Raw genomic sequence first — 15845 nt, 5'->3', positions numbered from 1 at the left:
GTAAAACATGACAGGAAGCAGGCAATGATAGATTATTACAAAAAAAAAAAAAAAAAAAAAAACTCCCCTAATAGGCCTGCATGCATATGCAGGAAAAACCTGACAACCAGGAAGGGGTAAAAATTGGTGATATCATGATGTCACCAAACAATGGGCTAGAGAATCAATAACAGCTTTAGAAAAAATCCAAAGACATTCTAGAAGATTCTTACAACTAGAAGTAATCTCTAAGGACAAACCGATTAAAAATTAACAATGAAAACTAAAAATTGTCATATCATCAAGTTCCAGATCCTCCTACACACTTTTCAAATGTAGTAGTTTGACAGGATGGCCCAATTCAGCAGGTTCAATATTTAATTTAAAACTTTCAATCTGATGGAGTGATGAGTCATTTCCAAAAGGAACCAACTATTATAATAATTCAGTGGATAGCAGGCATTTTTAATGCAGCAGTGTCAGAAAGCCTGTAGATAAATTGTACAGCCAATATTAATACCTTTGGAGAACAATTTTATGCAATTTAGTTCAGAAAAGAGTGATCTCAGATTGCCACGTCAAAAGATTTTGCAAATCCGCTCCTTCGTCAGTTATGTAAAAAGCAGTGACATTTTACTGGTGTTAGTTCAGAGGAGGACTAAAGGCTTCTAGCCACAATTCTGATGCAGAAACTGGAACAGCAATCTAATTTACTTTATTCTCCTTAATTTTCCCTCTTCTTTTGATTCTCATTCCTACATCTGACAAAAATTTCTCCTATCTCTCTTTCAACCTTCTCATCCTTCCCAATCACACCCACCTGCATCCAGCCCAGTTTCACCACTTTCCCCATTTCTCTTTTTTCATTATTGGAACAGCAAATACGATGAAAACTGAAAAAATCCCCACCCCAATCAGAACTACTCCATTTTACTGCTGTTCCTCCAAACAAGGTAAAGATTAAGACCTGTGTGACTTTTATCAAACAAAATCTGGCACTGACTCTGGGATTGGAGCTCCTTTTCACTTTCAGCTGTATGCTGCTGTTGCTTTCTCTACTTTGTTACCAGTTGAAACACACAGCTTAGTCTCAACCCTGGTGGAGGTCTAGAAGCAAAGAAAACACCTTTTTTGCAACCAATGCCCTATAACATACAACTATTCAGTTAAGCTTCTTTGAACCACTCATGAGTAGCTTATGTCAAAACGACAAACATTTTGAGCCAACTGTAACATATTAGCAAAATCCTAGCTTTCAGTCTCAATGAGCCCTAGAAGATCCTAGCACCCTGGCTTAATACTCAGCAGAAAAAGTATGGTATAAATACCTATGTTGCAAACACCAGCTGTTAACAAATCACTTGCATTTGATAGTGCAGTGAATGGACACAAAAGCTTCCATTACCACTCCATTTCAGAAACACATCCATACTCCTCTTAACCAAGCCCATAAATTACAATGGATTGTTTCTTACCAGCAGGGGCTGTGAGTAGAGTTCAAGCTGTGCTCTGTAAATTATGTCCTCCAATACCTCCTGGCCAAGCTCCCACTGACCATTATATCTAAAAAGTAAAGACAGATATTTATTTTCCGCATCTTATGAAAACAAACTTGTCCTTTTTTCTGCCCAAATCCAGCTTTGCACTTCTCAGCTTATACAGAAAATTCATCAACTGTATGTACACCACAGTGTACATTCACTTCTTCTAGCACTACAACGTATTTTATTAACTTTTTGGCGTAACAAGAAAGCCTTTCCATGTTACCTCCAAACAAGACAAAACTGATGCCATAATCAGGACAAACTTTAAAAAAATGGGGTCAATATGCAAATGCTAATGCTACTTAGCAGAACTGAATTTGCTCTAGAAATTTATTTTTCTACCTCAGATGCTACTGACATTTAAGAGGTCTGTATTTCATCCGTTTATCTTGTCATCCAAGTTCATTTTGCTTGTGAATAGAAGGTATCTGTGGTACTGGCAAGGTGGAAAAAACTGAAACCAGAAACCTAACTCTCTTCAGCACCTACTGCTGGCCCTTCATCCCCTAATTCAGTGCTGACAAAAATATTTTCAAATTATCTGTTGGCTGAATAAGCTAGTAATTGGAAATCCACTAATCGAATACAAACTTGTGTTATGAGCCTAAATATTTTTTCAATTATAAAAGAAGTGGCATTTATATTTTAATTCATGTAAAAGCAGACCTTTCTCTTTAAGTAAGAGAATCCTGTCCACTTACATGGCATAATAGACACCTGTGAGCAGCTGCACCATGAAGTCAGGGTCTAACACCACTCTACCACAGTGTTCTTTCCAGCGTTTTTCATGCTGCCGTGGAAATCCACTCACACACAGCCTAAAAACAACATCATTACAAGAAAGTATTAACTCCACAAAGACTACAAATGTCTTTGTATCGCAGAGATTTTAGTTATTTTCAAATTTATTTTTAAAATATAAATACACAACATAGAACATTCTTTTGTTGCATTCCTAATCATTAGAGAAGTTTTGTAGCAGTGCCTTGATATGCAGCTTGCTGACAGACCAGTGCTACACCCATGTAGCCACTAACTCCACCTGTTTCCCTCAAATCAGAACCAGCTTCTAAAGAACAGGGCTGGCAAGATGTTCTTTACTACCAGACAGAAGACTCTCCCTCAAATTCAGTAACTGAAACCAATTTTCCCTATAGGAAACATTTCAGTCGTACAGAAGACAATTATGTCACCTCCCATCTAATGTATGACGACAGCATGCAAGACACCTTATACCTAAAGTCAGATAGGTAACACACATATTATAGGCTTGAGAACTGCTCTTAGCTGCCTTGTAAGAAATATTTCTGACTCTTGAAAAAGGAGCCTGTCTTCCCATATACTGCCTACATTGAAACCAGGATAATTTATTATATCCTTATTGCATCAGTTTACTATCTGAATCTTCATCATGGAAGCAACACATGGCCACTCAAACACAGAAACTGTGGCACTGTCTCCAAAACAACAGAAGTCCCTTGCATATAAAATGTTGTCTTGCTTCTCTACTCAAAGAACAGATCTAATATTCAGACGCAGGAAAATGAAACATATCTGGCAAATTTAGCATAGCCACAACTCAAGCGAAAATGATGGAAGCATACCAAGAACCAATCTATCCCCATCAGAGAGTACTTTCCTTTACTGGATGAATATTTGAAAGTCTAGGTGACCCTGAAGACTACCTCAAAGGCAAGTGTCTCACCTGGAACCCATCATACAAAGTGACTGGTAAGAAGAAGCAGGCATGTAGACAATAGCTGAATTGTAACACAGCATAAGAAAGCTCAGCACCTCAAACCTGGAAAGAGAGGAGCAAAATCTTCCATTGTTTATATTCTTAATATTTCATTGAAATTTAAGACAAGAAATCTACAACTCAGTCTCAAAAAGCACCCTACAGGAAGAAGTGTCAGAAGTAAACACACAAATCCTTTAATCCTCTTTCATTATAATTCACTAACTTGAAACAGGCTATCAAAGGTTCACTATAAATACTTAAATTTATTCTTCTGAAAATCTAGAAAGCCATTAGCATATACAGGAAACGCAAAGGAAATGAGATACGGTGTAATATTTGGACACTTATAGAAGCAGAAATGTCTGCAATGCATTCAAAATTATTTTATCCGTTTTCCCAGTGCTATCTTTAGACACAGGTAAAGCTAACAGTCATTAAACAGCAGGGCAATTTCTCTCACTCCTGGTTCTGTCTATCCACTTAGCTCCATTTCCTTTTTCCAGAAGAAAAAGGAGTCATAGCCCCTGATCCAAAGCTGAATTTTGTTACACTTCCAGGAAAAATTGAATAGACAGCCATAAAATAAAAGATATTCCATGCAGACACAGAAATGGCAGAGAAGTTATTCTTCAAAACTAGCACAACATACATGGATGGAACAAAGAAAAAAAATTATACTCAAGATTACTAAGGCTGTTCTCTAGATTTATTTCTGAGCACTTAATGCTGAGAAAGGACTGATCACAAAATACTTTTGTTTTGTTTAAGGTTTGTCTCCCTAGTGAAGCACCTTTAATATTAAGAGTACATCCACCTACCGATTCTGTGCTGTGAAGGTTTCTCTTTGAGGATGAAGATCACTGTAAACTACTCTGATAAGATCATGCTGACTTAATGCTCCTTCAGTTAAAGCCATGGATCCAATGGTAGAGGGCTAGAAGTAGGTGGTGGGAGAAGGAAGGAAGGAGGGGGGAGAAGTTAAGTCATAAGTAAAAATTCCCCAAAAGCATTAAAGCTCCTAACTACCTGAGGCAAAAGACACACTTACCTTGTGATCTGTAAAAATTGAGATTACTCTAGAATACAGTGGATCTAAAAACATTACCTAGTTCCATTGCTATAAAGTGTACACACTTACAAGTAATACAGCAGGTGAGAACAATTTTCAACTTTGATTCTTACATATCCATGTACAGTAAGTTTGTCCTAATCACACAGACCTTTTGTCCAAAATCATTAGTGAAAGAAAAACACAATTGCAAGTTCTAAATGAACTAAAGAAGAGTTAGAAGCAAGACTACTTTTATGCTAACATGTAAGAGGTGAAAAAAAACCAGTTGCAACTACAACATAACTATATTAAAAATGGGCAAAGATTTTTGAACATTTATATTCCTATTCTTCTACAAATTCTGTAGCATTCTATTACCCTAACTGCAAGCTACAGACATTGAAAACTTACTACAACAAGATGCATCTAAAATAGTCTGTAGCATCAAATGCATCCAGTTTCCATTCCTCTAGAATGGAATAGTTTGGAATGGATGCATCAAATGCATCCAGTTTCCATTCCTCTAGAATAGTAGATCCAATTTTAATTTACCGCAGTAGCTCTCTTACCTCATGATATATTGAGGGTTTAGATAATGAAGGGATGGTGAAAGACAAAACTTTGTTATTTCCATCTTTGTCAGCAATTTCCTGCATTAAAAACAAAACCAGAACTCAAACAGAAGTAAGGAGACAGGAGTTGGAATAACTTTCAGCTCTCAGAAGGAATTTAACAAATAAGTTAAATGTCCTGATCTGATAAGACTACTAACGCCCCAAGGACTTTGTGCATTTGCAGAATATCAACAATATCAACATACGTATTTAATAAGTGGGAAAATACCTCTATCACAAACTGCTCTGCAGAATTAGTGTGCAATACTTAAAAAAACCCCCAACACCAGCTCCTTAATCAGTGAGACTAAAGATACTGACACAGAAGGGCTGATGAGTCACTTGCCGACAATGGGTAGTATTTCATAATAAGTGCGCCACAGAGAAAAGGTGAAATCAAGGGGACTGGCAAAGTTTCCTCAGGAGGAAACACAAGAGTGTTTTCTTCAAAGGCTTTCAAACGGGTCAGATTTTGTAGTTGCTAGGCTACTACATAAGCAAACCCTGCAGTTTTAAAAGAAAACATACTAAGAGGAATTACATAAGACTACAACCTAAAATCCCGCCTTTGCACTTTGTACAGCAAATTTTCAAACAATAAGCTCCAGTCATTCCAGTTTATGTAAAAGTTTAGCCCAGGGCAGCTCAGTACTTGTAGCAGGCTTCAAGGATTATAACAGGAGAATGGCTGACAGAATTTGTCAGAACACAGAAGATTTATTTACCCCTTTCACTTTCTAAGTATTCAGAAAATAACTTCACTCTCAGTCCATGTGCAGAAAAATATCAGCTTCATTGAAGAAAAAAATTGTGGAAGCCACTGTTCATTTTGAGGTCTTTTTCTTTCTGAATTTGCAGATGTCATGATTTGACACTGGCGCGATGCCAGCGCCCCCATGAAAATGTACTTTTCTAAATAATTGCTGTGAGATGTGATCAGGAACAGAGCAGAGCAGGCCCAAGCTTAATAACAAAGAAAAGAACTTTATTAATCTACTACTACTATAAAAACTACAAACACTAAATCCTGGATGAAGACCTTCCAAAACACCCCTCCTCCTCTCACCTAATTTCCAAACAAACCCAACAGTGAGACACCACCCGGGACCCTGATCAAGTTGCTACCCTTCAGATAATCAAATACTCAATCTTTCAAGGGAGACAGGAGTCTCTCTTCTGCCACAGACCCCCCAGGAAACACAATTGCCACCCTTGTGTTTCCATGTCACACATGGCAACCACCCGGAGAAAATCTGCCATGGTGACACTCTCCTTTCCATGTCACAGTGCTCTCACCACCGTGCATGGACAGACTGCTCATAGGGCTCCTTTAAGGATGCTTTGCCATGGACCAAAAGAGACAACAGTTCAGTTTCTCATCTTGGGACTACAGTCCCCCCCATTTTCCCCTGGGGCCGAGGGTCCAAGAACAGAGGTCTTCTTCTCCTCTTCTTCTTCCTCAAAGACAGAGGGCTTCCCCACACCTTCTTCAACTCTCCTCTGTTCTCTCTCCTCCTCTGCTGGTAATCACTGAAACAAGTCTCTTGGCTCACCAACGCACCCCCCTAAGTGCAGCCTCTGTCAGGAGAATTTGGTTCAGTCTATGGCTAACAAGAAAAGTCCAGCCACAAGCCACTCCATCATCTCCTTCCAACTCAAAAATTTCCTCTTCCATCATCTCAGATCCCAGACTGTCTCTCTTCTACTTCAAATCAAGGAGGAGTAATATTTTACAAAGCCTTCATTTCTCAGAAAGGGTTAAAAGCTCAGACTCTCTGGACGGCTGAAATCTCTGCCCAGCAGCCGATTCCCAAGGCCAAGGCTGGGCACCTTCCCCCCTCTCCTTCTCCTCCACTGGCAAAGTTACAGGTGCCGTCCGGACTCTCTATCTCTTCCCTCTGGGGGGGATGACAAAGACATCTCCGCTTCTCTCCATCCTTCCGTCCACAGGAGCTGGCTCGGTTCCAGTCCTTCTACCCCTCGGCTCACCTCGACCAGGCCACATGGCTTCCCCTTCCCCACCCAGCCCCATGGCTGGGCAGGGAGGTTTGCACAGCACCCTGACCGGAACCAAAGAGAGCGAGCTCTTGGGAGTTCTTGCTTTTAACCCCCTGTGTTCTCAGAGGCGTATCCCTATCTTCAGTGGTCACTTCAGGTGCCAATATCCAAACTTGACAACTGATTGGTTTGACCCAACTTCCTGAAAGAATTCACTTCCATGTCAAACCACGACAGCAGAGAATGGAGAAATTACTGTCCTTAAAGAATATGAATCACCAACATGACTTTCAAATGAACTGCAGAACAGTCATGAAAAAAAGGGAGGACAGATAAATGTTCTACTTCAATCCAACAGACAGTACTAAAAAATCCATTTCCAAGCAGTTTCCAGTGGTTTTTTTTTCCTATCAAAATAAATCTAAAATAACTAGACCTTCCAGTTGTTAGAGATGATCTACAGACACATAACTAGAATACATTTTATTTTTAAGAATCACAGTTTGCCTATTCTGTGTCTTATGTGTAGAAATGCAACCCACAATTGAAAGGAGGAGTTTACAATGACATTAGAGGGAAGGGTGATATTCAGTAGAGTATGTTTTAAGGTCCTATACCACAGAAATTCCCACTGGAGAATGGCTCTTGTGGCAGTATTGCTGAATTTATCAAACAGCCTCACCACATTGCAAAAGAAAATACTTCCAGGCCAGGGTAAGGATGTAAAAAACTGCTTTTGCATCTAACAGCCAAATTTAATAATTTACTGTTACTTTTACTTATTCTTAATATCACAGCTCCCCTCAAGACAATTATCTGACTCAAATGGACACATGCATATATCTGAGTGCTTACATGCAGAGTGGCTTCATCATCAAACTACCCTTAAAAAAGACATGTTCAGAGTACATGGGAGGGCAGAGGAAGTGACACATCAAGACTGACTAAGCATATGAGCCTGACAATCATAAGAAGTCATATTTTGCAACATTAAGAAGGGCTACCTAATTTCCTTATAAACCGAAATATATAAAAGTTTTAGAAAGCCCATGAGATAATTATTTTCAGTGAAAATGCTTTTTCCAAAAAAGATAATTTAAAAATATATATTTTTGCAAACACATCTTTACTAAACTTTCATTACATTATGCTTTTCTCTGTATTAAATACACTTTCCTTGAAGTATATTTTAATTTTAAATCTGTTATTCCAGTAATTTACTTTATTCCTAGTGGTCAGTGATGCAAAACTTCAGATCAAAGCTTTCCTCAGCCATTCCCACTCATGTCACTCACCAGATTGTAAATGCCAAGCAGCAATGCTTCAATGCAGCCATTGCTCTGCCTATCCCTGCTGGCAGTGAGACGCAGATAAACCCAGATCAGCTCTGGCAAAAACTGCAGCGTGAATCTCTTGAGTCGAACTTCAGAACTCCGATAAAGTTCAAAGAGCTGGTGGCAAACAGGCTCCAGGAGCTGTGGAAAGGCAAAAAAGCTCATCAGTTACTGGTGGGCCTCTCTAATAAGGGAGAGTGAAACAACAAATCTAGGGGCTATATCATATAGCCGTTGCAGTCAGTAAAAATTGCATTCCCTGCTGGCAAGTGAGTGAACGAATCACACTGGTATCTGCATTCTGTTTAAGGAGATCCATAAGGACAGACCTGAGGGGAACTGGTATGCAGCATTTGGACATGTGGCCACCACAGCCACTACCATGTGTGCTTTGGGAAGATTCTTCTCCAGGGCTGTCAGCACAATATTTATTTTCTGTACAGGTACTAATTTAAGGTGTGTGACAGACACGTGGTTTGAACTATGTGCACTGTAAAAGTTAAGTGCAGTTGTAAGGTCTATGAAAGTACAAAGGTTAAAGATCAGCTGTTAATGACAAGTCCATTGAACGAAATATGAATTCATTTCTTACCTACACCTTTTGATTTTCAAAACCAATAACTAAGCGTGTTCATTACAATGCAAACTGATCTTTTCATTTTGAGTTGCAGTTCAGGTTTCACTACAATAATGAAAATAAAGACCCCTACTAAGTCAGTGTGATAAAAGCATGAGGTAAACCTGCCATTTTAAGAGTCTACAATGCTAAACCAATACCTAAGATTCATCCATGGAACTGTTAGGGAACAGGAAAAAAGCAGAAAGAACCACTCTGAATAGTCTCATTCTTTCCTATGACTAATCAAGTTTTTATTACCAAAATCAAAACTTGAGGGAAAAAAATTGAAATTAAAATTTCCAAGACAAATTTTTTTAAGGTTTGTGTTCACTATCTAATATCGTGTTGTACCAAATGGGATGATCTGACATAAGGAAAATATTTATGGGATTCAGTGTCCAAAAAGACAGAGGCATACATATAACCTAAGGCATCCATATTCATATAGAAGAGCTACAGAGTAAGAAAATAGAGGCCAGAATCTCAAGTCTTCTTTCTAACAGTACTTCATGCAACTCTCTTAGACACACAGATATACAGATTAGATAAGGCATATATGGCCCTCCTTTCACTCTCAGGCATATGCACCCGGGACTTTAAGAGCATTAGCAGCAGCATATTTCATGGACTTTGATGCATTCTTTTTTCATCAATTTGTCTATTCATCATAATCATAAACTTCCTGTAGAATTTCGCTATGCTGCACAAAGATATATTTCTGTGGTTTGTTGTGAACCATCCATCCTCTTAAAAAACTTAGGAGTCCCTTGCTAACAGCACAGGGACCAACATTTCTGCAAGTGAATAGCTGGAATGTTTGATAAATGTGCAATGCCATAAAGCTCTACGAATGTACAATTTCACATACCTATATTTACACTTAGATATTCTATACTGGTATATCACAAACATAAAACATAAATTTGACAGAATTATCTATTAAGAGAGCATCACCCAGGAAACAGTTTCATTTCCAACACACAATATTCTGGTCAATGTAGCACACCATACTTAACCACTGATTATGTAAGCCATAATATGACATTTACGTAGAATAAAACTCAGCTGTCAGAGAAATCTCTTCTAAAACATGGCTCTGGTGTAAGTACCTTGTGTAACAAGGCTTCTATTGACAGACTTGTTACTCTAAGCTAGAAGCCAGCTTTTACAACAGAAGCAGAGAGAGACTCTGCAAGGAGAGCCAAGAAAGATGACACTGACAAAGTTGATACAGAATGAGAGAAGTCCAGTCATTTAGAACAAATGGATTTTTACAAGTCATATAAATCTGTCTGTCTATACACATACACATTTCTATTTATATGCATATACAGAAAGACAGATAGATAGAAAGATATAAAATAACTAACCACTTAAGTTTTGGCTTGGGGTCTAAATGAAATTAGAAGTCTGTAAAGCTTCTATTAAAACCACTTTAAGGAAAAATGGTACAGCTTTCTGGTAGTATATTTATTCTAGTATTTCATACATGTATAGCATTTAATGTTCAAAAGAGGCATAAGTGTATCCTTTCTTAATGATTATTTACTTAATTGAAACTCCTATCTAAAAGTGACAATAATTATTAAAACCAACTGTTACAGCAAATGTTCTTAACCTCCAAAATAGAACTGTATCCTTGCTTTGTGAAAGGCCTAACATAATTCAATGTTCAAATATAAAAAAGTGGTTGCTAAGTAATTTGGACATCATAAATAAATTTATAGATATTTCTTTAAAAGAAAATATGATCAAGAGGAGAACAGAAAGAAGAAAAAGAAACCTCTGAAAACAAAACATGCAAGCATATCTGCAGTGAGCTAACAAGTGCAAGGAAAGCTAAAAATATTATCTGAAACCAGATATATACAATGGCAATGCTATAAATAGTACTCACATTAGATTAGAGATGACAGCAGCCTAAAGCTGTTTCCTATTTGAAATTAGCCAGTCTAATCCAAGTCCCATTAAAAATAGTGGAAAAGAAAAATTTATTTTAGCTAAGTCAGATGCCACTCAACCAGAGCAGTTACCGAGTTTTAATGAAATGAAATTTGAAATTTTTATAAATTTCAAATGAAATTTTTATAAAATTATTCTTTTATGACTAAGGAAGACATTCTCCCTAGAAAGATACAAGCAATATCCAGTCAGTGGTGCTGCAAGCAATCAAATTCTCCTTATTTTTAGTAGTTGTCATATTTGTTCTGGAAAATGTTTAACAACGGCAATTACTTAGGTAAAAACCTGCGACCATTATAGCACTTCTGGTGTGTTCAGAGCAGTAAGAAAAGCTGTAAGCTTTTTCCACAAGAAAAAGCTGCCATCACAAAGATACTACAACACCATTATTTTCAAAAGCACAAACACCCAGGATTTTCCTATCTAAGTACAGTATGATAGCCTCCCACCTAGAAACACAAAATTTCACACTCTGAGAAAGAACAAATGTATTCCTTGCATCCTCCTTATATGGCTTTCCAAAGAACCAGCCTCTTCCAAGTAATTCTCTGAATACACATACTGAGAAGACATGGATAAACAGAGGAAATGGAGCTTTTGTCATCAGTAATGGGTGTACACATGAACTGGCACATTTTTTAATTTCTAAGATCTTTCAGTCCAAAGTTAAAGCAAACTGAGTAGCACAGAAGTCAGAAAAAAAAATCCAAAGTAAAATAGCTCTTACAATCCTCTCTTTATCCTAACAAACAAAATAATTTTAATTGTAAAATCTTTCCTATTAGCATAAGCAGCAATAAGCATAAAAAGCAAATGACATTTTCACTGGCTTAAACATGCAACGAGCATCAATTATCTAATTTTCACTCTTCATTTTATACCTCACAGAGATGCAAACCAGTCAGGTTTTAAGGAAGATGATGAATAGCCTTCCTTTGGCTTATTTTACAAGTTTTCCAAATCCTAAGAGTCATATCTTGAAGTTAAATGCAATGCTTTAGAAATTGCATGACAAATATTGGAAATACTTGTCTTTTTGAAGAATTCAATTGTAGAAAATAAAATGTGCTTACTTTAGACTTAACTATAACATAATGGGTGAAACCATTTATTATTTCACGAGTACTGGGTCTGGGTTTGCTTGGCATTACAAAGGTGATCCCACTCTGTTTCACAGCATGAATATTCAATATTTGAATTTCAGTAGTGCAGTAACTTGACATCCATAGAGTATTGTCTACAGCCATAAACCAACCCTAAAAATTATAAAAGTATCTGAAAAACAGTACTTCAAAAGCACTTTACTTGTGAATTCCAATACTACAAAAAAATCAACGTATTATTCAGTTAAATTAGCTGTTTGTAAGTAAGATCACTCTCTACACTTTATGCAAATTTCTGCTCCAGTCATCTTTATCTTTAAAAACGTCAGGGCACTTCCTCAAAGGCAAACAGTAACAACTGTATTGAACTTGTCAATATGCTTGCCTTCATTTAATAGCTCACAAACAATAGACACCTGCTGAGGTGAGAGAGAAACAGCTTGGTTGTCTGGTTCCTAAATATGATGATTCCATGTTAAATTAATAATCCTGGTCTTATCAAGATAGAATGATGTGCTTCTAGAAAAAATCATGTTTGCCCTGAACAGTTCGCCACTTTCTAGAAGTTTTAAGAATCAGTCAACTTTATGATTCAATTGCATGAAAGAATTACTTGCTCATCAAGTTTAAGAATCCAGAAAGTGTATTTTTATAATAGTCTACCACATGTACTTATTCATGGCTTATGAATTACCCTTCTAACAAATAATGCCCTATAAAGCATATTTTAAAAGCCCTCTCAGTTAGAGACAAATATTACTACAGAATTATGTAATGTAATGAATTCACTTTGGTTATATTCCTCATAAGCAAATACTTTGGAACAAGTACAACAAGGAAATACAATCTGCCTTAACAAGTAGAACCTGAAGCTGGACATCTTTGTGTCTAGGATTGCTTGTGGTATCAGAATCAGGCCCAAACAGCAACAGCTGCTCCAAAGAGTAATATTTAACAAGCATCAGTGATCAGTAACACAAGACCACCCCAAAAAAATAACCTTTTTGCAAATCTGGTTCTTTGCTCTTTAAATAAAATAAATTAAATGCTTATTCTCAAAGCAATGAGAAGCTTTTACATTTTCAGGAGTCTACACAAACACAAATGCATAGACAGCAGCAATGGTGCCTTCAGGTTGAAGAGAGAATAACAGCAGCTTTTCTGCACATAGAAAAAGGTCACTATGCAGGTTATTTATAATACTGAAATGAAGCTGACAGCTATGAAGCCTTTTTTTTTTTTAATTGCATGAGCATTATGCAACCTCCTTGAAGCTCAATCAAGCATTCGGGTTTCTAAAACAGCTGAGCTGTACTTGGGAAAATAAAGAATTTCCTTGCTGTGTACACTACCCATTTAATTTATCAATATATGAGAAGTCACAGATGATACACCAAGTATTTGTAAGCATTTTATCTAAAGTAGTTGACATGTCAGACAATGGTATGCTTGCACAATTTATTCAGAAGTTATTTTTCACACACTTGCCCAGAAATGCTCCTCACAGAAGCCAATGGGTTGGAAAGCTCAGTTTAACGTCTCTTGCAAAATGAATTATGTACAAGGGTTAGCTAAGTTTTCATTGTGTCTATTTAAATTTTGGGGCCCTGGTTCTGCTCTTGTTTACAGCAGAGTAAACAAAATTACACAAAAGTGATACTAGTATAAGCACAAGAAGATCTTGTTATCTTAATGGCATTTAAAAAATTGATTCCATCTTTCACTGTAGTAAACCACCACACAAGAAGTACATTGGTCTTTTTGAGTTTCACTCTAAGGCCTACTTTGTCTCAGTTATGACTGAAAGGTGGTTTCTGGGAACTGAAAAAAAAACAAATTAAAAAAAAAAAAAACTTAAACACCCCCCCCCCCCAAAAAAACAAAAACCAAACAAAAACCAAACAAAAAAACCCCAAAAAAACACCCCAAAACACCAAAACCAACCCATACCAAAAAAACCCACAACAGTCAGCTGTGGCTAGGAGAACCAGCAGACAGCATAAACATTATTTTTGGAAGCAGATGAGATTGTGTCTTACTAGAAAGGCATTAAAGTAACTGTCAAAAAACAAGAGACTAAACAGAGGGATGATACCCATGTTAGACTACATCAGAAAAAAGAATCAATCTTCCTCTCATTTAGTTTCTCCAGTTTCAGTTGTAGAGGTGAAAGATCCAGTAATGAGAATAAAAACAGTCTTTTTCAATCTCCTACCTCGTTGTTTGGGTCTTGAATGACCTTATAAAGAGCTGGTACCAGAGGTTTTTTTCGGTGCAATGTAGCTGCATAGCTGGAAATTTGTGATTCAGGTAATGCCTAAAGGAAAAAAAAAAAAAAAAAAAAGGTTACCCTGACCAATGAATGCTTCCAAGTATTCAAGATCTCCACAAAAAAATGAAGGCTCATCCCAACATCCAAGGAAAGTCCTGAAGTTCAGTAAGTTTTCAGACTTGTAACCTAATTGTTGAGTACAAGTTCTCTGTACAAATAGCATTTGGGAGCACTTAACCACTTCCAGGGTTAAATCCAAAAGCAGTTTAGATTCATCGTCCATAAATCATTTGCTCTAGTTTAGTATGAGGACTCTCTTTCTTTATCGCCTGCATTTAACAGGATCTTTTTGAAGACTTTATCAAATCAACTCATCTAAGAGGTGTAGAGAGTATAGAATGAGCATGGACAGCCTCGAGTCTTCCGCAAGCAACCATGTTTGTGGATTTTGCATCCTTGGAACTTAAGGAAATTTCCAACAACAGCACATAATGACTTACTCTCATCAATGATGTGAGGAACTACTAATTCTTAATTTAAATAACAGACTAATTTCTTATCAGTCACGAAATCCTGTTTTCTTGTTTATGCTATATCCTGTATTTCACGAAGCATAATTATCAACATGCAAAATAGCTTAAAAATACTTCAAAATCCTCATGATGAAACAATTAATCTTATGCAGATCATGGGGGGAAAAAGTAAAGTATTTTTCTTTGATTTTTTTTAAAGTCCAAATAAATATATACTAATTATTTTTAAATTAAAAGGTTCCTCAATTGCAAATTTGGGCTGCATTATCCAGCTGTTAGTTAAATTCAATCAGCTTGACCTACACAAAATACACATTTAAAAGACCACATTGCTATTGCAGTGTTCTGCTCTACAATAATGAACAATAAAAATAAATTACTATTAGAATTATGCATTACATATTATGTACCAGCCAACTCAATTACACAGACCTTTGCATGCTTTATGCATTATAAGAAATTGAAAGATCAAGTAATAGATATTTAAAATGTTAATTATTTGATATTAAAAAATCCCACTACTATGTTTGGTGCCATTAAGCCAATGGTTTAGATATCATTAATCTTCTCAGTTCACCTTGAATTCTGACAGCCATTCTTCCACCACACCTCGTTCTGATCCCAGCATTTTCTTACTTCTTTTGCTTCTCTCTTACCTTTAGAAGGAAAAAAAAGAAGTTAAATATTAGTTATGGTAGGAAAATTTAGTTTTTTTACAATCCTACCCAATGAAAAGCTGTTACTATCTTTCCAAAAAAATTATATAATACAAAACAACAAAAAAGTTGCATTTTGGACAATCAGTCCCATTTTTAATAGCAATTTAATGGTTTTCTTTGTTTAGTCTAAAATGCTGTGCATAAATGGCGAAGGAGAAAAAAGAAGGATTCAGTGCTTCAGTTGTCTTTCAGTTGTGTTTTGAAAATTATTTAGGTTCAACAAAAAATTATATGTTTGACATACATCATGGAAGTCCTACAATAAATGGCCTTTTAATAGCCAGACTACATGACTGGAATCATCATTTCTCTTCTCAGAACTTACTTGTTTTGAGTTCTGAAAGATGTGAATTTAAGAACAATCAGTATTTGTTAA

The 15845-nt window shown here is 36.6% G+C and overlaps 1 protein-coding gene across 5 annotated transcripts in view; it reads right to left on the bottom strand.

The window, feature by feature from the left end:
* HYCC2 (hyccin PI4KA lipid kinase complex subunit 2) overlaps positions 1-15845 on the bottom strand; it is a 48126-nt gene that overhangs the window by 13215 nt on the left and 19066 nt on the right. For all 5 annotated transcript variants that reach the window (XM_068196227.1, XM_068196230.1, XM_068196231.1 and 2 more), the window contains 8 exons: positions 15328-15406; positions 14161-14262; positions 8223-8402; positions 4885-4965; positions 4083-4198; positions 3229-3324; positions 2225-2341; positions 1455-1542 (listed from right to left, as the gene is read on the bottom strand). In XM_068196227.1, coding sequence (XP_068052328.1) covers positions 1455-1542; positions 2225-2341; positions 3229-3324; positions 4083-4198; positions 4885-4965; positions 8223-8402; positions 14161-14262; positions 15328-15378 — 831 coding nt within the window. In that variant the 5' untranslated portion in view covers positions 15379-15406. The remainder of the gene's footprint in view (positions 1-1454; positions 1543-2224; positions 2342-3228; positions 3325-4082; positions 4199-4884; positions 4966-8222; positions 8403-14160; positions 14263-15327; positions 15407-15845) is intronic.

This window comes from Anomalospiza imberbis, chromosome 7 (genome assembly GCF_031753505.1).
Source record: "Anomalospiza imberbis isolate Cuckoo-Finch-1a 21T00152 chromosome 7, ASM3175350v1, whole genome shotgun sequence".
NCBI classification, from domain to species: domain Eukaryota; kingdom Metazoa; phylum Chordata; class Aves; order Passeriformes; family Viduidae; genus Anomalospiza; species Anomalospiza imberbis.
This window is presented reverse-complemented; position numbering and strand designations above follow the sequence as displayed.